The 23504-nt window shown below is 36.5% G+C and overlaps 1 protein-coding gene across 1 annotated transcript in view; it reads left to right on the top strand.

Annotated features, from left to right (window-relative positions):
* The window catches only part of RFX6 (regulatory factor X6), a 49455-nt gene that overhangs the window by 10436 nt on the left and 15515 nt on the right, over positions 1–23504 (top strand). Inside the window, exons 5-9 of the mRNA XM_052645927.1 lie at positions 6867–6944; positions 8012–8039; positions 17761–17868; positions 21335–21412; positions 21530–21643. Coding sequence (XP_052501887.1) covers positions 6867–6944; positions 8012–8039; positions 17761–17868; positions 21335–21412; positions 21530–21643 — 406 coding nt within the window. The remainder of the gene's footprint in view (positions 1–6866; positions 6945–8011; positions 8040–17760; positions 17869–21334; positions 21413–21529; positions 21644–23504) is intronic.

Below are 23504 nucleotides of genomic sequence, written 5' to 3'. Positions count from 1 at the left end.
CATTTTAATTTCTTGTAGACTTTGATCAGTCAAATCTCGGTTTTCAGACATGACAGATAAAAGCTATTATCTTATTTATTAGTAGTGATTTAGTGGGTTAATAAAACTGATATGGCAGCTGCTCTTATCATAGTAAGTTATTGCAAGGCCCTGAACAGCTTAATCCCATCATTTCCTTATCAGTTATCATTTGTCTAATGTAAACTAACATCAGGGCTACTAGCTCAGTGGGAACATATGTTTCAGGAATTCTATATAATGACAAAATGGAAAAGAAGGTGTAGGTATAAACTGATCATCAAATGAAGGAAAGTATTGGACACAAAGTAAATATTTTAGTACTAAAAAGAGGAGCAATAATTTCATTTGTCCTATTAAAATATAACACACTCACTTTAAAATGTGGACATAAAAATTAATGAATAATTTTTCTTCATTCCTAAAATGTAAATGATGTCTGTCACCTGTTACAAGGCAAAGGACAGTTGATGCTAATGAATGAACACAATTTTGTTAATCACAAGGACTACTAGTATTATGCAAATGTTTTATTAGCTAAATTCGGTAATCATATCCAGGATTCTTAAGCAGTTATCATATATCTTTTAGGATACAAATGGATAAAAATCATATAGGGAGAAAGAACTGTGAAATATTTGGAAATAGAGTAACCTACAGCATAGGCATTGTCTATTGGTATATAAATTTAAAAAACTATTTATCCCATAGTGAGGCAAACCTCACTTTTTTATTCAACATTTACCTGTATATATTCTTATTATGCTAGAATATTTCTGGCAAATATTTCCTAGCAAGATTTATTTTAGGGTAATATTTTAACACCAAATAATGATATAAAATGTTGCAAGTGAGATGAAAAAAATTCACATATACTTTGTTTGAAATTACTCTCCCCTGTTTTATGAGTTTTATCTTCAGCTGTTAGGAAGACAGAGAGCTACTCAATTATCTCTCTCAAAGACACTAAATCATCACTCAAATGATAACATGTTCCTAGTCAGACTAAAAGGAAGATTAAAGGGGAAAGATTATTTTACTGGCACTGGAAGAAACTGGATATGAAGTGTGCTAAAGCATTACAATGGTCATTGCAAAATATTGAGCTTTATATTTCTAGCAATTTCTAGTCTTTTCACCTAAATATACTGACTGCCATGTCCTTTATATACATTGCTCAGGTATACAACTTTTGTTCAACTCCAATATTTTACCAGTAACCTGAAAAGGCACAGTCTCAGAAAGCAGTTATTGAAAACTATTGGCTTTAAGAAAATGTGTGTTTTATCAGTTTCTAGATTTCTAGCAGAACACATTGACTGGTCCAATAAATGAGGATTTTTCTACACATTAATTTCTAAGGGGGAATACAATGAAGGGAAAGATACAATTCCCTTCCTCTAAATCTTATTGGTTAGTAGGAGAGATAAGCTGTGTGTGCACATACCAATAGTATGAGATACAAAGCTACATGGGATAACTGACCGAGAGTTTGAAGGGCAGAGGAATTAATTTTACCTAAGATACCATGCAAAACTTCCTTGAATCATGTATAACAAATGAGGACATGTAGGAAGAAGGGCATTCCCAGAGAAGAGCTCAACAAGATAAAAGCATGAAGGGAGGAAAGCACACATTGTTTATGGAAAGCAAGGAACTCAGAAAGAGATAAATTCTCTTTATTATTATTCAGTATAAATAGTTACCACATATTAAGCAACTATTACATGTAAAGAACCTTACATATACTTCACCTTGAATTTCCACAGCAGCCTGCAAGTAAAGTAATATTTATTTTACTTTACTTTATATGTAAACTATATATTCAATAAATGTAATACTTTATTATTATTATTATTCACAGAAGTGAAAGTAAAGTCGCTCAGTCGTGTCTGACTCTTTGCGACCCCATGGACTGTAGCCTACCAGGCTCCTCCATCCATGGGATCTTCCAAGCAAGAATACTAGAGTGGGTTGCCATTTCCTTTTCCAGGAGATCTTCCCGACCCAGGGATTGAACTCAGGTCTCCCTAAATCATTCAGTACTTGTGGTAGTGTTAAAGGAAATAGTCAATTTCCTCACATCACATTAGACAAGAGATTTTAAAATCTCTATCAAATTTTAAATTGTGCTGTGTTTAAGTGTATGATACTATATGCATGCCCTTTATTAACAAATTCTTGTTTTTAACATTTTATTTATGACATATTGTTATTTTTAACTTTTTTCATGTGATAAATTTATTTATTCAACAAATATTTATTGATTTCCCTTTATAGGGAGCTTATATTCTAGAGGGTATGTTTGTTTACATATAGAATTTCAAATATGAAACATTCAGACCAACGGTATTGTTCTTAATGATTCAAGTTAGCTATTAATTCTTAATGATTAATGCTGAAGTTGGAGAGGGAATGTGTCTGCTGAGTGCAAGCATGTTTGAACTATATTTCATCTAAGAATTTCTAATTATAAATTAAATTAAGATGCAGTGTAATTTTGTATCATGAGTATGGAGGGAACATGGTCTCACAGAGAGTGCTCTGTGGAGCTTCGGGTTTGAATATTGTCTTCAAACTCATAATCTTTCACACAACTTATTCAAAAAAATCACATAACCTTTTTGAACTTTGCTTTGAAATGGAAATATTACTTTACTAGCAGGCTGCTGTGGAATTTCGAGGTGAAATATAGGTAAAATTCTTTACATGTAATAGTTGCTCAATAAGTGGTAACTGTTTATACTAGCATTGACTATCACCTGCTTCAGTTTTAACACATATTAATTTGCAATTCTTTCTTTGCATGCTTCGCCCCCCCCCGCCCACAAGACTGCCCACTCCCCCAGGGCAGAAACCCTCATCAGTCTCTATTTGAATCCTTAGCTCCTAGCACACAGTAAGCCTTGGATACATGTTTGAAAGAAACAGTGTTCACTCTTTCACTAGTTCCTTGTTGGCCAGCATATTTATAAGGTTGTGCTCATGTAACATGCTCAAGTACATCAACATGTCTCAATTATGAGACATTGCTAATGAGAAAAGGGCTGGCTGCTTCTCTCTTGTAGAGTGGAAAATTGCTGACCGATTACCTTCTTCAGGTGTCAATGTGTATCTGGTTGATGGTATCATTTATATGTGACCTATGAATAAAATACATTACTTAAAAGATTTTTTTTCAGATATAATATCTTGATTCTCATTGTAGGTGGAGGTATTAAATACTTCTGTTTTTAAAGATGTGTGTGTGCTTAGTTGCTCAGTTGTGTCCGACTCTTTGCGACCCCATGGACTGTAGTGAGCCAGGCTCCTCTGTCCATGGGGATTCTCCAGGCAAGAATACTGGAGTGAGTTGCCATGCCCTCCTCCAGGAAATCTTCCTGACCCAGGTCTCCCGCATTGCAGGTGGATTCTTTACTGTCTGAGCAACCAGGGAAACCCATTTTTAAAGATATTCTGCCTTAATGATGAGAAGGGAGGAAGCAAAAATAATAGCTGTTTTTTAAAAATGAGGAACAAATGAATTGTGTAATAAAAATATTCTTTCCTTAAAAATCTGAAGTAAAAAAAGAAATACAAATCAGTTACTCAGTATTTTGGGGGGTCCTAAAGGATGTTGCAGTTTTTACAAAAAGTGATCATCAAGTGATATTTTTAAATGAAAGTAAAGTTTGCCTAAGGGTTTTTCAGTGTGGTTGCTGCTCTGTGACTGGCAGGCAGCCGGGCTCAGGAAGCCATGAACCACGATGAAATTCAGAAACGTATAGGTTCCTGGTTGATCATCCATGTCTGGTTTTTAATCATTGTGTTGACAGCTCACACGGTGGTCAGGATACAGTGTGCCATCCAATATTTGCTGAACTCGTGGTTATCCCTTTGATTTGTCTTACAAATGTTGTCTACCACATGTGAAGGCAAGTAGTTCCTTCTCAGTTTACATGGCAAACATTTCATCATGGTGTAATATTACTTACATGTTGAAAAAAGGATTATAGATGAGAAACAAGAAGATCAAATTATATAAAAGAATGAGTGCTGAGTGCTAAGTTGCTTCCGTCATGTCTGATTCTTTGTGACCCTATGGACTATAGCATGCCTGGTTCCCCATCCATGGGATTCTCTAAGCAAGAATACCAACTAGAGTGGGTTGCTATGCTCTTCTCCAGGGCATCTTCCCAACCCAGGGACTGAACCCATGTCTCTTAGTCTCCTGCATTGACAGGGGGATTTTCTTTTTACCCCTAGCACCACCTGGAAGATCAATCAACTTTTAAAGCAATGCTTACCATGTATTGCTTCAGACAGTGGCTACAATGATGTTTGTATTAATTCATTTTTATTTGGAGTATAATTGATTTACAATGCTGTGTTAGTGAAGTTATTTGAACTGTGGCATCTATAGAGCAAAGAGCAAGCTTTGCAAAAGATCATGAAATTGCAGTTTATTTTCACTGTAATAGTTTCTCTTGTTCTCAGGCATCTCTTGCTTTATTTAACCCAATACAAAGTCATTTTCTTATGGTTATCTTAGTTCTAAAACCTAATAAAAGAAAAATAGTTATAATTATTTCAGACTTATGTTCACTAACTAATCCTAATATGCTTGGCCAAATGTCATCTAAATATGTCCATTTGTTATGGTTTTTAGGTATTTACCTTATCATTTTCTATTACTATAGCTGCTTTTGGTAATGTCTTTATCTATGATTTAAATAGTTTTCTTCTTTTAGCTTCTAATTAGAGACAAATAAACTCAAAATTTTGGAGTTTTCTCAAGTTTCATATTTCCTTCATTTCTCTCTTTGTCCCAATATACCATAGCAGTGCTTTTCCCTTATCTACCAGAGGGTTATTTTTTTACTGTAAAAATGGAGCTTATTCTCTTTAGGTTAATAGACTGCTTTCGTTTTTCTGCCAAAACTGAAGGCTTGAAAACTTATACCAAGTCTGCTACATTCCTAAAATATCTTCCCTACCTTGATCAAATAGAACAGCTCTTTCTGAAGCATTTCTTATTATAATTGTGTAATTTTTTTTCATATTTAGAAACGCTTTCTTTTCCATCTCAAATGGCCCAGTGTCATTAGAGGCATCTTCTCTACCACTATACTGCCAGAAACCTGACGGGTGAGAAGCCATCTCTGGGACTCACACTCACAGAGGGCTCTGTTTCTGCCCTCTTTCAGCTGGTCTCCTCAGGAGACAAGGAAGTCACAGCCCGTATGGATGTGCCCACCTGGAGACCACATGCTCCCTCCAGCCCACATTTTAAGTCCATGGGGCCCAAGAACTCCAAACGGCCTCAGGCGTGCCTCTGGGCCTATGCAGGCCTCTTCCCTCACCCATCCTCAGAGACAGAGACCTGCTAGGCGGCTCGGGGGCAGCTGTTCAGGTGTGTGTGAGGGTGGATCTTGGCTGTGGAGGCTGGAGTGGTCTCGAGCAGCCCCTCACAGGGAGCAGAGGAGCAGAGGCTGGGGAGAGGAGTGAGGTGGGGATGGCTCTTCTCACACCACCATGTTTCCTCATGGAACTTCAGGAGGCCAGGCATTCTAAGCTCAGACCTACCTGCCCGATCATTATGGCGGTATGCTGTCACGACAGGAGGACAGGGACATTTTGTTTCACAGTGTGTTCACGCAACTTATATATTTTACCTAATTAGGTATAAGGCCTGTGGGCCCCCATTTGTACTCTTGCCCTGAGACTTGAAAACATTTAGGGTCGGAGTTGCTCTGCCAAGTCCCTTCTTTATTATTGAGGTCAGCAAAGGGGCCTTGAAGCATAGATCCTCCATTGTCTTCTCCACTTTAAACTCAGATGGCGATGCTAAGAAACGAACTTTTAAATATGATTACACTGAAGTCTACTGGAAGCCCCCTTATCTTTTTCTTTCATTCTTTCCCTGATTTTAGATGAGTGCAAATTGAAATGGTAGATAACCAAATATTTAATGGTGCTGCGTGGTAGGCAGAGAAGGGAAGGGAAAGTGAAGGCAGAAATTAGCAGACTTTGGCCAGCCTCACTAAATACCCACTGTCCAACTGGTGTTTGTGTCCCCTGTGTAGCATTTGTACTTGAGTGTGAAGTAAGTCGGGATTCTGCAGTTGAGGAGAATGAGGTACAACTTGAGATTCCACAGGATGCTGCATTTGCCCGTGTCTCAGGCTCCATAGAGACACTGATAACAAATTGTTCATTACATTCCACATTTCATATCTCCACTGATTCACCACATAGTTGTTTTCTCCCCACTGTTGCATAAAAACTTGAAGTGAAAATGACAGTGAATTGGGTTTTTCACTCCTCCTGAGGAAAATAACTTTTAAAGGGTCATATGCTTTGTACATATTCTTATACATGACATCATTGTCTTCCCCACACATAAAGTCACATTCTTCTCCATTCAATAGATGTACTACGAAGAAGACCCACCGTTTTCTGTTTTAATTGACCACATTCAAATTGAACCAAGCAATTTGTTGATAAATACACTGGATATACTTAGAGCCAGTGTCTACATTTACAAATTTAAGTGCCTACAGTTAAATGCCTACAATTACATTTTTTTTTCTTTTTCTGGCTTTTGAAACCTAATTTTTTAGAGGTTTGAAAGGGATTGGCAGTAGGTGATTTTCCTTCTTTTTCAAGCTAAGAGCCAGAAATATGACCATAAGTAGGCTTAGTTACTGTTAAAGAAGGATTAAACACATTAAGATGTTACTTGAAAAAAGTCAGGAAAGGAAGATGATGATCAAGGGACTGCAGTTCTTACCTGTGATTCACTTCAATTCTACTTTAGTTTTCCACTTCAAGAAACTATATTAACACAGAGCTGGTTCTTGTTCTAGGTATCATTATTATGGGATTGGCATCAAAGAGAGTAGTGCATATTACCATTCCGTTTATTCTGGAAAAGGCCTGACAAGGTAGAGTCCTGCTATCTTCAAGACAAGTTCTCTGAATGTCTTTAAATAATATATATTGAATAAAATGACTTGCTAATTTTGCTTATTGAAATGTTTTCCTTTCAGCATCAGACCGTAATTTTAACTTTGTATGGACACTTACAATGACTGGGCAATTTATATAATTTGCAGTCATTAATGAGAAATTAATGGTGAGCCAGGTGTCCCAGAGAGATGTAAAAGAGAAACCAGGAAGCAGAACTGCTTTTAAATTAATATTTGCTTCTAAGGCTAAATTGATTTTCAAGCTAGATTCAATAAAATAAAGGCAGAAAATGTATTTTTTTCTATGTGATAACCTGCTTTAAAGATGCTTTGGCCAGTATCTTATGAGAATGAAAAGCTTATTCTTCCCTAGCCACATATGCTCTGATATATCAGCTTACTTTAGTATGATAAGGCTTCTGACCCCAGCTACTGAGTCTCTGTGAAGGAAAAAATACAAATGAATATAAAGAACATGTTGCTCTAATCTGCCATCAACTCTCAGGAGGATATTATTGACGAGTAAGGTGGCATCCAATGAAACCAGTGATAATATGCAATTATTATTTTTTAAAAATTAGAACTCCAAATGATTAAATCTGCATCTGAAATTTCTTTATGGTTTAATTTACCAATAACTGCTCTAACTCTCAAAAGAATGATTTATTTTTAAAAGTAAGGTATCTTATGGAAAAACAAATAACTTCAGTCACCTGAGTCATACTAAGATGAACTCAGATACTATAGAGAACTTAATGGCAGCTTATTAACCACTGCTTGCTGTGAAGTGAAAATACAGGTTAGAACACACAAATGCTTCATATTGTGTGCCTTCATTGTCTCAATTCTTACCTGACTGCTCAATATCCTTTATTCTACTTTCCGTTAGAGGCTTGGGTCCCTTTGAAAATCAAACACATTTCTCTAGATTTATTTCACTAGTCGTGGTATAAAGTTACTACTTTTGTAGGTCCTCTGCATTTCCTTGATAGCTATAACTGTATGTGTATTTTTAATTACTGAAAAATGTTCTTATTTTTAAGGTTTTCTGGAAGCAAGCTGAAGAATGAGGTAAGAATTATTTTCATTTACATTGTATATCGCTATAACATGTATTACAATCTTAACAACAGGGTTATTCATCCTTATTGGCAAATATAGAAATAAATGTTATTTATGAAGAGTCCCTTGAATGGCTGAGCACTTCAGACAGAGTTAAATTAGATTTGGGGCAACTAACGATTCTTTACATGGACCTACTGAACCTCCAATTAACCTAGCAGGGGGAATTTTTCAATTATTCTCATCTAATATTAGATACTAGAAAGAGTATTTTTTTAAAGACCACCATTGATCCAAGAAATTTTTATTTAAATTTTAAAAAGCCTAAAGCTGAGGATATGGAAAAAACTGGTATTTGGAGTATATATACCTATTTAGACAAAACCTTTAATAGTAGTCAAGAACCCAAGTGTTATGCTGTGATGTTTTACCATGTGTGTGTGTGATGTTGCTGCTCTGTTCTGCACTGGGAGTGATGGCAGGGTGTGGCAGAGGTGGGAGCCCAGGAGAAAGGGCCCAGCACACACACAGCACACACTTTCTCACCCAACACACACTTTCTCTGTAGACTCCCCTCCCCCTTCTCACTCCCAACCAAAGGACAGGTCAACAAACTGACTTTATCTAAATGACTTAAACTACCATTAGAGACTGCATGGCTAATTAGGCACATGATCAGGTCTTCATTATCCTCAAGTTAACTAATCATTAAAGAAGGTGCCACAGAACCCGGGCCCATGGCAATGTGTTGTGTGGTCCATCTGGACCTGAGGGAAATTGTAACTCCATTAGTTTGGTGAAATGATGCAAGCATATTAAGAAATAATATAAAAACCCCCAATCTTCTGAAATGACCAATTTCTTCCCACAAGTGCTTTTAATACAGTTAATGGCTAATTACATAATAAAATCCTCCAGATTGCTTTTTTATCAATGAAATAATAGCTCTTTATTAGATAAACAGTTGTGAAAGTGCAAAAATATTGACTTAGAAATACACTTCAGTTGACTGAAGTTTATGTCAATAGGGAGTTTAAATCATTTCTCTCAGGTGTTCCTTCTACTGTTTTGAAGAGCTGGTGGTACCATCAGTCCATTAGCTGGTACAGCATGCAGGTGGCAAGCCTCGCTTTATCGAGTAAAAGAAAATTTTTTCTCATGTCTACTTCTTCCTCCTTAGAAGAGCACAATAAAAACTCAGGTATAGATTTTGTTAATAAAGTAAAAATAATTTTTTGATTAGGCTATCCAGCCTATTTTTCTAACCTGAAGCAATAATAGAGTATAATTATTGTGATTATTATATAAATGAACACGGCTAAGGGCCATCAAAAAGCTTGAAAATATTCTTTTTGTTGTTCAGTCACTAAGTCATGTCTGACTTTTTGTGACCCCATGGACTGCAGCATGCCAGGCTTCCCTGTCCCTCACTATCTCCTGGAGCTTGCTCAAACTCATGTTTATTGAGTCAGTGATGTCATCCAACCATCTCATCCTCTGTTGCCCCCTTCTCCTCTTGCCCTCAATCTTTCCCAGCACCAGGGTCTTTCCCAATGAGTCTAAATACTTTTTAAAAATTATGATAAGATGCTTATTTAACAAAGTTGAAATTTTAAAAAATTGTTTTGTATTTGGAGTGACCAACCATCAGTTTGCTCAGGATGTGAAACTTTCAGTGCAAATCTTTATATCCTTCAGGTCATTTAAGCATTAAGAATGGTGAGATAGGGAAAATAGGTAATAATATTACCAATTTACAGCTAAGGAAACTGCGATGTATTTGTTTTCTTACAAATTCAAAATGAAATTCTATTTTTTAAACCCATGGTTGAAATGTTAATTGATAGATATGTGGTATTATAGGTATGTGGGAACAAAATTGTGAATGGATAAGTTTGATCCTATATAGTGTAGCAGAAAAACGTACCTTGAGCAAGTAATCATAACTAATTATAAACAGTGTCTTGAGAGTTAACCTAGTATAAGTGATTCAGGACATTTCCAACAGGAAGTAACATTTAAAGATAGAACTGAGATAAGTAGGATTTGGAGGAGGAGGAGGAGGAGGAGAAGAGTGGTCCAGACAGATGGAACATAAATTAGGATTTCTCAGCCTTAGTACCACTGACATTTTAGGCCAGATAATTCTGTGTAGTGGGAGATGTCCTGTGCATTTGTAGGATATTTCAACATCACAGAGTCTCTGGTTTCTATCCATCAGATCCAATAGCTCTCCCTCCACCTCACTGTGAAAACCAAAAATGACTCTGATGTTGCCAAATATTAAAAACCAGCAAACAGGAAGGCAAACAAAAGGAGCATCATGCTATAGATACATGGTTAGTCTGGATAAGAAAATATCCAAATAAGGATAAAAGCCCAAAGGATGGAGAGAAATGACTGATTTTAGCCTGGAAGTACTGGAAGACAAGCAGGTAGAAAGAATAGAAAGACAAAGGGCTCAGTTTGGAACTTGCTATATGTGATGTTGTGTCTGACTCTTTGTGACCCCATGGACTGCAGCCCGCCAGGCTCCTCTGTCCATAGAATTCTCCAGGCAAGAATACTGAAGTGGATAGCCATTCCCTTCTCCAGGGGATTTTCCCGACCTAGGGAATGAACCCAAATCTCCTGCATTGCAAGCAGATTCTTTACTGTCTGAGCCACCAGGAAGCCACCAAGGAAAAGACCCTGATCCTGAGAAAGACTGAGGGTGAGAGGAGGAGAGGATGACAGAGGATGCGATGGTTGTATAGCATCAGCAACTCAATAAACATGAGTTTGAGCCAACTCTGAGCAATAGTGAAGAACAGGGAAGTCTGATTTGCTGCAGTCTGTGGGGTTGCAAAGAGCTGGACATGACTTAGTGGCTGAACAACAACAAATATTTGATGTGTTTATAAAATATCCAGTGTATACTTGAAGTGAGCAGTTGGATATATATGACTGGATGAGAGGATTTAGGTATTCAGTTTGATGGTGACTGAAGTCATGGTAAAGGGTAAACACATTTAGGGAGAAAATAAATGAGAAGAAAAAAACATTATGAGAAAAGAGTTGTGAAAAGTGGGAAAGAAGAACAAGAGGAGAATCCAGAGAGGGAAGAGAAAGGAGAAATAGTGGCACAGAAGCCAGGAGAAAAGAGTGCTTCCAAGGGAAGGGAATGCTTGCTGCTATCAAATGGGGCTAAAGGGCCATCAAGATACGGATTGGAAAAGGTCTATGGAATGAGTTAAGTACAGATAATAACTGCAGGGAGAACATTTTCACTGCTAGGGTTTCATTGGTTTGTGAGAGAGCTAGGGTTTGATTGATTTGTGAAAAGAGTGGGAAGTGGAATTGAATGTAGAAAACTTAGGATAGCGGTGGGCTTGACAATTAGTTCAGAAGGAGGATTGAACTGTGGTTCTAATGTTGATAAAACATAGTAAAGAGCAGAGACTGAAGATGTGAAAGAGAGTTGAGAGTACAGGGTCACTGAAGAGATGGGCAAGGAAGTGGAGGAAGTGGCCCTAGAGAGAAGGACATTTATTTCATTAAAACTGGAAAGAGGAATGGGTTAGTTCAGATGAAGTGGGTTTGTGGATTTTGTGGCAGGAAATTGAGGGAGTTTGGTGGTTTTGGTTTCCTCTCTGAGGTATCAGCAGTCAGGTCATTTTCTGTGAGTGAAATCTTGGTAGAGGGTAGTAGAAGTCTGAAGAACTTTGAAGTCTCAGCTCTTCTCAGTCAGGATTTCCAGAGAGAATGTAGTCTTAATGCCCCAAGACATCCATGGTATGTAAGGAATGAGCTCTTTTATGCAACTGAAATTGTACTAGCCAAGTGCTTTCCTTGGGAGAACTGAGAAAATGGTCATTCAAATTGTTTTCTACAGAACTTTTCTCACAGATTCCCTGTTGAGAGAGGTGGGAACAGTCTCTGGGAAAGATAGGAAAGGTAGAACATTGTAAAATGTAAATTTCAGGAAACAGCAGAAATGCAAAATATTTGGGAGTAGTCAAAAGAAAAGGCATCCCTGGTGGCTCAGATGGTAAAGAATCTGCCTGCAAAGCAGGAGACCCAGGTTCAATCCCTGGGTTGGGAAGATCCTCTGAAAAAGGGAATGGCTACCCTGTGTCAATTCTTCCTTAAATTTAGACATTTAATACTCTATTTAAAAATTTGAGAGGGAGGTGGGAGGGGGCTTCAGGATGGGGAACACGTGTACACCCGTGGTGGATTCATGTTGATGTATGGCAAAACCACTACAGTACTGTAAAGTAATTAGCCTCCAATTAAAATAAATAAATTTATATTAAAAAATTTGAATGAGCAGTTATTTTGGGAAATTAACTTGATCTAAAAGGATATATGGGGTTTCCCAGGTTGCTCAGTGGTAAAGAATCCACCTGCCAATGCAGGAGACACAAGGACATGCGTTCGATGCCTGGATGGGGAAGATTCCTGGCAGTACGAAATGGCAACTCATTGTAGTGTTCTTGTCTGGGGAATTCCATGGACAAAGCAGCCTGGCAGCCTACAGTCCATGTGGTCACAATGAGTGTCACACGACTCAGTGACTGAGCATGCACGCATGCACAAAGGATATACAGGAAGTAATAGTTGAGAGAAGTATAAAGAAGAATAATCAAAGGAGACTTGCCTGGCAGATATCAAAATTATGACAGTATTAAACTGACTCAAATGTAGGTAGAACAAATCTACAGTAGAGATTAGATACCTGAAAAAAGGCCCAAGTGTATGTAATAATTTAGTGTGTGAGAAAGGTCGCATTATACCCAATGAAGGAAGAAGTATTTTTCAATGAATTGTCATAATTCCTTTATGGAAAAAGAGAGAGTACCAAATAAATAAATAAAATTCTTCAGGGCATGATGTTAGAAAAATGGTCTACTTTGAAAAAAAAATTCTAAAGCTTATATCTTTATGAAGTTCATATAAGTTATTAAATACAAAAATAATAATTAGAAGGAACTATATCTACCTCATTTCTGAAGGGGGAATAACTTTTTAAGCATGAAAACAATTTAAGAAATTTCAAAGGGAAAAAAATGAAAACATGAAAATGAAAAATTATTTAAATCAAAGTATCATATACAAAATCTGAAGTCAACAAAAGACAATGGGAAGATATTAGTCCATTGTCACATGCAAATATGACAATAGGATAGTATCTCTACTACATGAAGAAATACTAGCAATTTATTTAAAAAAATAGGAGGACCTCAATAACAGGTTTTTAAAAAGACATGAATAGACAAAACACACGAGGAAGAAAAGGCCAATAAATGCATGAAAATGAACTACTAAATAAATTTAAATTAATATTTTAAATAATGAAATTATCAAATATAAAAATTATTATTAAGCTGGTAAAAGTATGGTGAGATAAGCTCTTTCACATCCTGCTGGTGAAGACAGAACACATTTTCTGGAAGATCATTGCAAGATCCATGTTCAAATCTTAAGTGTTCATACTCTTTCTCCCACTAATTTCACCTTTGTATGAATCTCACTTAAAGAAATAGTAGAAAATGCAAACAAAATATTATGTACAAAATTGTTATTAACTATGGTATAAAACATATCAATCTAAATGACTAATAATAAAAAATGGTCACATAATTTGTAAGACTTTTATAGGACTGAATATCATATCATTTATTAAAGACTTTTAATGACATGGAGGAGTGTTAGGAAGAAAAACAGGATGCAAAAACAAATATATGTTTCTATGGCTTCAAATATGTAAAATGTATAACATAAATTTAGATATATATCATATATAAGTGATAGAGGATTAATGTCTACATATACTATGCTATGCAGTATGGCAGCCACTAGCCACAAATGACTATTACTTACATAAAATAAAATATTCACTTTCTTTGTCACATTATTTACATTTCAAGTGCTGGCTAGTGAATATTGTATTTGAACAGTGCAGATAATAGAACATTTTCCCCATCCCAGAAAGTTCTATCAGATGGCACTATTTTAGAGTGTGTTCAACTCAATAATAAAAATTGTCTGAGCCAAAAGAGAAGCCCAATAAAAAGACCACCCAATAGAAATACAGTAAAGTATATGAACAGGCAAGTCACCAAGATGAAAAAGAATGACATACATGGTGTTGGTGCTCACGGTGCCTGTTCTGATTGACCAGGTTCTATAATGTGTGCATGCGTGCGTGCTAAGTTGCTTCAGCCGTGTCTGACTCTGTGTGACGCCATGGACTGAAGCCCGCCAGGCTCCTCTGTCCCTGGGATTCTCCAGGCAAGAATACTGGAGTGTGTTGCCTTGCCCTTCCTCAGGGGATCTTCCTGATCCAAGGATTGAACCTGTGTTTCCTGTAACTCCTGCACTGCAAGCAGACTCTTTACCACTGAGCCACTGGGGAAGCCCTCTATAATGCGTAGTCAATAAATATTTTGAATACCACCCTGCCAATAAATATATCTATTTTTAAATCAAGAAAATGAACATTAAAATCTTAATGAGTAATCATTTTACTATTACTGAACTAGCAGCAATTAAAACTATTTAAATATAGCCTTGTTAAGAATGGGAGCTAAGAAGCTTTTCTAAATGGTAGAAGGGGCAATACCTAATAAAACAGAAATTCACACACATTATGACTGCCTTCCTAGAGAAACCTTCACACCGTGTACAAGAAGGTATGTATGTGGATGTTCACTGCAATATTGTTTATAATTTCAGAATACCAAAAAATACAATTCCATTATGATATAGTAGGAAAATAAAATGTTATATATTTAGGAAAATACTACACTGCTTTGGAAATGAGTGAACTATAGCCTTAAGAATCAAATTAGGTTCATCTCAAACACTTAAAGTTGTGTGCAAAAATCTCATTGAATGTAGAAAAATACATACTATATGGTACCAGTTTTAAAGCAATAGTATATGTTATTTAAAAGCATTTACATATGAGGTAAATTTTCAAAGGTTTGTATAGTAATGATATAAACCAAATCCAGAACATTAATTATTCCTTATGAGGGGGATGGGAATGAAATTAGAGAGGGAAACAGAGGCCACATTAGTATTTCAAATGTCTGATGTCTCAAGACAGTAAGTATGAGTATTTATTACTTTTTATATATACCTTCTTTTAAGTTTTAAATGGCTCATAATATAAAAGTGAACAAAATCAATGGCAACAAAAGCAAAACAAAACATGGAGAGGAAATTAAGAGCGATTATCAACCAGCAGCATGAATTTTGATTGTTTAAAATGTTTTATTCATAAATATAGTGATTCACATTTCAAAAATACCTTAGAGAAAGTCTCAGAACCCTCTAATTGCTAGGAATAAACAAGCAAATGAAACCTAGCTTTAACACTTTGTCCTGGTCAAAGAAAACTTTTCCTATGAGTCTTCGAGCGTGGGTCCAATTTTGTTTTCAGTGGTTCTGGTAATGAAGTTGCCATTATTTCCTAAGGAATAGTCCCTTGATTTCATACACTATTTTAACCAGGAAGTTTCCCTGATAGCCTTCTCCTTAATATCAACCATTCATGACCAGTTTAACAACTTTGTACCAAGATAAATAGCAAATCCTCCCTCCTTGGTATATGCTTTTCAAATATTTGTAGACTGTTATCATGTTCTCTTTTAGTCATCACTTAACCAAACTGTGCAGCTTAAATCCTTTAATCTTTCCTCATAAATCAGACCCTCTTGCTTCTAATCATATTGTTTCTTTTCTGTAGGTTCCTTCTTGTTTTCTTTTGGAAATAAGATTCCTAATCGTTCAAGAGTAGTGAAGTCATCAGTTCAGAGAAAAAAAAAGAAAAAGAAACAGACCTCCATAGCTGGTCTAAGATTTGGCACCTCGTTTACTGCAATTAAAATAACCTCCTAGTGGAATTAAAATGAACATCTAATTTTTCCCAGTTTATCAATCTCTCCTTTCTTTTTGTGTTATAGGTTCTAGACAGAATATTATCATTTGATTTATACCAGCTTTGTACACATTTGTTAACATATCCAGACAAATTTAATTTTTGACTTTTTTTCTTTAGTCACTCTTCCCCCTGTTGATGTTCCATATGTGTTGCTAGCTTCTATCACAAAACTATTATTTATCAACATGAGAATTTTAAAAAATAGTTAAAAGACATATACTCTAATATGTGTTTCCATAGCACTCTAACATTTTTATTGGGAAATGTATTATTGTAACACAGGCACACACACGGGGTTTTTAAAATAAACCTAAGAGAGAGAAAAGTCCTCTTTGTGCCCTCACCACAGTCACTTCCGGTCCCTACCAAACATTACTGCTCACAGAATTTGGTGCTAATTACTCCTTTGTCATTCATTAAAGTTTATCACTTATGAATGTATACCAGCAATATTAAACAATGTAGTGATGATTGTACTTAGTACCATCTTTTGAAATGATTAAAATAGTAAATATTATATACTGTTTATCATTGTCCAATTTGTTATCACCAATGCATTATTTATTATTGGCCCTACATAAAAATGGATTCACTTTTTCTATGACTTTCTGGCTTCATTCAACATTAGGTTTTGTAATTCATCAATGTTAATATCTGTAGACGTTCTCCACAAACGAAACCAACAATCAGTTGTGACCTATGAGTGTGTGCGTCATCTGACCCTTTGCAACCCCGAGGACTGTAGCCTGCTAGCCTCTTCTGTCCATGGGATTTCCTAGGCAAGAATATTGAAGTGGGTTGCCATTTCCTCCACCAGGGCATCTTCCCAACCCAGGGATCCAACCTGCGTCTCCTACATCTCCTAACAGTGCTAAAGGCAGATTCTTTAACGCCGAGCCATCTGGGAAGCCTTTGCTAAGGCTCTGGTTCCGTCATGACTTACGTATTCTTACTCTCTCTTTATGTGTGGGTTTCTTGTGGGTACATTAGAATTGCAGTATTATATGTTGCTTGGTTGTCACTTTTTCTGACTTTCGGAAAACTACCAGAGGGTGCTTCGTGGCTTAGTCGTGACTGACTCTTTGCAACCCTTTGGACTATGGCCACCAGGCTCCTCTGTTCATGGGATTTTCCAGGCAGGAATACTGGAGTAGGTTGCTATTTGCTTCTCCAACCTTTGAAGGGTGCTTTCCAAAATATTCAAAATAAAACAAGTACCTGAATTTGGCAGAAGGAGGGAGGTTGAGATGGGAAAATCCTGAGTACTAGTTTGGGAATCTGAAGAGTTAGGCTTCAATCACAATTTTACCACTAATTATCTCTGAGGCATAATAAATTAAAACTTCTTACCATCTCATTTATTCAATCCATAAATGATTTGGTAATTCATAAGTGAATCTGGCAATTTCTGACGCTTTCATATCAAAGTAATTTCAGTAGCCTTAAAGTAGCTCTTTAAAACATATCATTAACAAATGTAAACTTGTGAACTAAAATTTCTAAAAGTTGTGAAAACTGAAAAAGTGTTTAAAACTAAAATCCAAAGTAAAAGAAAAATGCCCCGACTATGAAACTATGTATGATTTGGCAACAGTAATTCTGCTGAAATATCTAGTTTATCCATGTATTTGATCTAATAAACAGTTTACCCAAACCTCCTGACTTGTTATGATTTGAAAGATAAAGAAGAATGAAATTTTGTAGGTTTCTATATTGTTAGAATTGTATATTGTAGAATTGTCTGTCATTATCAAATAGCTGATAATGATTTATTTCTTTTCACTTTTAAAATTATAGGGTGGCTTCACTCGTAAATATTCGCTTAGCTCAAAAACTGGAACACTTCTTCCAGAATTCCCCAGCGCTCAACACCTTGTGTACCAAGGATGCCTTTCTAAGGACAAGGTATCAATTAAAGATACTTCTCTATTGATTTTCTGATATGTTGGTTCCATATCTCAATTTGCTGGGAATCTCATGGCACTCGTGGGAAACAGAAATCTGCATAATCAAACATAATTGACTGATTTATAGGAGGGACAAATGTTTACTAACATCGATTCAGGACTTTCCAATTAATTATTTACCATCTCCCTGATAGTATATTATCAGAAGGTGGTATAATAAACCTCAAAAGACTAAAGTTTATTTTTTGTTTAAAACTCAGTATCAAGGAAGAAAATCCTAGAATATGCCTATCATATGCAATTTCTTTCATTTTAAGTGTTATTTTCTACTAGCACCATTTCATTTCAGTAATTAGTCATCAACCACTTCTCTAGGACAGAATTTGTTCCTATCACTGAGGCGGAGATACCTTACTCGAAGATTCCAAAGATTCTTCTCAATTATAAAATTTTGTGCTCTGTTGCAAAATTTTTTGAAAGTTAAAGAAGAAACAGTTTCCTGAAATTCAGTTTATAAAATAAATTGCATTGCTTATGTAGTAAAATCCAAAGCTAAATGCTCCCCTATTTCTAAACTTCTAGAGGCATTTGCTGGGTATCTGCTGGCTGACTAATAGCAGGATCCATTATTATATCAGAGCATAAAGATTTCTGCCTTCTTTTCAACTAAAGTTCATTGTCTATTAGCATTTGAGAAAATATCTTTCAGAGTATATTTAAGTCAGTTCATAATTTTAAGGTGCAAAGACAGATGAATATGATTAACAATGTCCAGCTGTATTTAGTAATGGGCATTTGTAGAAACTGGAAATTAAAATGACATGTTGTTAAAAAGGTCTATTCATAGATAAGTAGAGATGCACAGTAACTTCATTCTAATTCATAATGATGACAGACTTATTTTCCCAGTTAGGAACAGGCAAAATATTGAAGGTAGTTCTCAGATCCAGGCAAGCCTCCTAAATAATGTCTACTTCCTACTATGCTCCTCTCCCATCACATTTCTCAAGGTCATCGCATCATCTTTTAACCTTATGGAAATAATATGATATTATCACTTCATATTGGAGACACTTCCAGTAAATGTTAACGTGTGACAATTTGTGGGGGAACTTGTGGAAGTCTGCGGGACTTTGGGGAACACAGTTCTTTGGGGGAGGGTATTGTTGGGTCACCTTTGTGGAGAGGATAGCTCACATGCAAACATATCAAGAAGATGTTTACTGTGTAAATGTACCAGGTGAGGAGGGTAGATGGAGAGAGTAACTAAGAAAAAAGGAGTGAGGAACATGTTCCAGTAGTTTATTTCAGCCTTCTCTAACCTCCAAGGAATTCCTTATCTGTCAACTTGAAAAGCTGGTCTGTAGATCATTTCTCACTCAGTATTCAAGATGCTTAAATAAGCTCTGGTTTCTAAATTCATTCCCAGTGGCCCCCATCATGAGCCCCATACTTCCCTTTGTCCTTTGAGGACAGCTGGGCCCTGCCTTTTACCTTCCTAGACAGTAGCCAAGTTCCCCAGGTAACGTGTCAGTTCATAGAAAGAGGGGTGTGGCTGAAGCTGAACACTTTTAAGCACCTACTTTCTTGAGGCAGATACGATGGAGACTGCCTAGTGAGAAGCTGACCCCAGTGAGCGGTGTTGGCTGAAGCTGAGGGACCTGCTTTTTGCCCCCATCAGAGCCTCATTCAAGACAGGTTCTACCTCCTCTCTTGCTCACTGACTTTACTAGAGCGAAGACTTGCCTCTGATTCTACCCTCTATAATGTGATGTATGCTCTCAGAAAATTGAGCAAAATTATGTTTATAAAGACTACAAAGTATGCTACAGTGAAAAGTTCTTACCCTAAGACTGTGTAACTATTAAATAAGCAAAGTACCAATGATAAGATTTAAAATTTTTGATGCATTCTGTATGCAAGAAAAAAAAAATTGACACAAATAAATGGAAACACTTGTGAAGATAAAAATTCACTTTTCTTTAGTGGCTTTCAGGGGTCAAAGGGTTAATTTTTGACAACAGTTATTAATTCCTTTCTATCATTCATGCTGTTCTTATCCTCATTTAAAACTATGTCTTGCGGCCCATCTGAAAATTGTTGCTTAAGGTAAAGAGCATATTTCATTTGCATCGGTGGTGACATATCCTGGCAGAGGTGTGTATTCAGCATACCTCCTTAGAGGTAGATTGGTAATTTGCATGCCATCATTATACAGCTTTACACTAAACCACAAAGATGTCTGATGTCGCTGGGCTGCAGGGATAAAGGTTGGAGAGCAAAGAATTGGAGTAGGACACCCCTGTCACCATCACCGCCCTAGATACTATAAAGATAAAAATAGTTAACCATAGAATTGTATTATGGATTATTCCAGCCACTTTCATGTGTTAATTTATTTAGTCCTTATAACAACCCGATTAGATATTTACTGTTTTTATGATCTCCATTTTATAGATGAGGAAATTAAAACACATAAATGTTAAGTACTTTGCCCAACATCACATAGCTACTAAGTGGCAGATGAGAGCTAGCATTCAAATCCAGGTATCCTGCAGGCAGAGTTCACACCTCTAACATCTAAGCCTGTTCCTCTGTTCACATAGAACACACAACCTGTAACAGATAGCAATATTTCTAGCTTATAAAATAAAAATGTTTTGAACATGGGTGTCCCTAGTTTGCCAGAAGATTAACAAGTTCTAACCCCCTGAAAATTGTAAGATGTTTAAGATTTTCTATCTGCAGATACAAGTATTAGTGTATACATGGAAACAGAGAATTTTTGCAACAGACATTTAATGTTGAAATCTTTTTTGGCCAACGTGTCATTTAATATTACTAGTAATTTGAGGTAATACAGTAAGATCTTATACTTTCCATGAGGAAAATTGTTCCATGTGGATCACGTCTTGTTTTATCTTCTTCAACACCTTATAAGTAATATGTTATTACTACTTGAAGATATAAAGCTTGAGGTCAGAGACAAAGCAACCTGTGCAAAGCAGTGCAGTGGAGCCAACATTCAGTGTTAGCTGACTCCACAACCGAAGCTGGAAACCACTGCTCCACGCTGCCCAGGCACCTGCTAATAACACTGTGTGAAGAGTTCATGTATGTTACCATTTTACATTTATTTCTCCAATCAAAGGAGATTTTCTTATTAAGCAGAAAACTACAATGTCGCTTTGACTGATAGTTCCCTAAACAATCACTTTTTTCGTTTTTCTTATCACACTGTCCTGCAACTATCCATTTGCTCACCTTTCTCCCTTCACAAGGCAGTGTGCTTCTTAAAATAAGAATTACGCCTTCACCTTTGTTTCCTCAGCATTGAGCACAGTGCTTGGTACATAACAGGAATTTTAACGATCTGCTTGAATATATGAACAAATGTATGCGTGAACAAAATGAAGGCAGCATTGAAAGGGTGCTTTTGTTAAGATTTTTCTTCCCTGATATAGGTTGATACCCTAATAATGATGTACAAAACTCACTGCCAGTGCATCTTGGACAATGCAATAAATGGAAACTTTGAGGAGGTAAGAGTAACAAAGAACACTTTGCTGACTGTATTATATAAACATTCTTTTCTTGTTTTTCATACAAGTTCATGTTAAGGAAAAATGTTAATGTACGTACTCTTTGCTCTCAACTAGATTCAGCATTTCTTATTACACTTTTGGCAAGGAATGCCTGATCATCTTCTTCCCCTGCTTGAAAACCCAGTTATAATTGACATTTTCTGTGTTTGTGACTCAATTCTTTATAAGGTAAGCTCTTTAGGATGACTTAAATATATATTTCTCATTCCGTCTAAACTTTTCAATGTTTTCAATAAACTTGCTATTTCTAGCTGGAGATACACTATTAATTTTTTTCTGATTAGAAAGCAATCAGCTTAATAGTATGTATGTAATAGTGAATGTATTTTAATGTAAGTTTGTATTAAGTAAAACAAAAATCAGTTTCTGTTTACAGCTAAGAATGATTCTAAATATGACACACTTCCATAAAAACTTATATAATTTATTAACTGTCTAAGATGTTTTCAGAATGAATAGTGGCTTTTTCACAGTATCAGAGTTTGGGGAAAAGCAGAATGAAGCACTCTTACAGGACTAATAACTTGAAAAATCTGGAAATCTCCAATGTTAATGCATTAATGATGAATTTTGTTCTTAAGCCAAATAAGAGTCCCTAAGTGTCTACAGAAGGATCAGGAAGGATATCGAATGCAAAGAGGAGATGGTTGGCCACAGAACCAGCCATTCAGCCGGAAAGAGGGTAAAGCTAATTCCCCCAGGAATCTATTCCCAAGTTAGAGTAGATACAGGTCCAAGCTGAGGGAGAAAACTGTATTACAATTTGGGTATTTTTAATTGAGTCTATCTGCATTAACCTGTTAAATTGCAATAAGGAAAAACAAAAGCTTTCCTTTTAAAACATATTAATAATTTGGGTAAGCAAGAAAACCCAAGCTGGAGCCCTGTTAAGTATTTCAGAGGAAAAATCCATCTAAGTTAGTTGCTGCTATTACATTCACAACTTTGCAGAGAAGTGAAGCAGACCCTAAACAGTCCAGAAGCAACTTTGCACATCAAGAACTGGAGGGTGGGCTTGACCTAGGATGAGGGAGCCCATATTTTCATCCTCTGTTCCATTCTCCCCTACTGCAGGGTAAGAGAATAGAGTAAATGCTGTACATTCTCTACCTTTAGGTAAAGTTGAGGAAAAACAAAGGAGGGCAAGGATTGTCTCATTTCTCTGGATCAAATTAGAATATCATCATCTAGAGAGAAATGGTTCAGTTTGCACTAAGTGATTATCTGCAATGTTTAAGACATGAGCAAGTAATCGGAAAGGTGAAAGCAGATGGTTCCAAAAGTCAGTATAAGACCTGGGCTCGTACACGCACATTTACCAGCAGCAAGGTAAAGCTGTTCCGACTGTCTTTCAGACCTCCAAAACATATCCATAAAGTGTGGCTTTCCACATTGCCAAATGGTCTATTTCTTTGCCTTCAGCACAAAAGTCCAGAGTTTAAGTACCTTTCCATACACAAAGTTTTTCCCACAGTGAGCACTGTAAAGAGAGTAGTGTATTGTAACATGAGCTTTGGCAAGACCTTCATCCCAGATTGGTCAGCTTTTAGTCCTTAAAACTGTACATAATTACCAAGGCCAGTTCACTGGTGGCGAGCATACTGGGCATCTACAATACTGTCTGGTCTTAGTGTTTCATATACATGGACTACATGTGCGTTTTGCTAGTAGGCTACAGAGGCCTTTGTAGATGAGTGTTTACTCTCATTTTGAAATATCTTCTGAAGCCCTCTTGGTCCTCATCCCCAGGCTGGCCCACTCAGTTTATGAGCCAGCCCATGGGATCCATACTGTTCATATCCTATCTGATTTCCCATCTCCTTGATTTATCCGTTTTTCCTGAGCTGGTATCAGTCAGCACTAATTTTTTCTTTCCACTTGTTCTCATCAAGTTCCTATTCACCATCTCACCCATGTTTAAGGTCCAGTCAGTCTAGCCCTTTCTTTTCAGTGTTCCTTGTGTTCTGAAAACTAGCACTCTGTACTCAGTATATTCATGTCACCTGCTTAACTGGCATTGCAATATTTC

This window comes from Budorcas taxicolor, chromosome 9 (assembly GCF_023091745.1).
Source record: "Budorcas taxicolor isolate Tak-1 chromosome 9, Takin1.1, whole genome shotgun sequence".
Lineage (NCBI taxonomy): Eukaryota > Metazoa > Chordata > Mammalia > Artiodactyla > Bovidae > Budorcas > Budorcas taxicolor.
The sequence above is the reverse complement of the archived record's forward strand: the minus strand, read 5'-3'. Positions and strand labels throughout refer to the sequence as shown.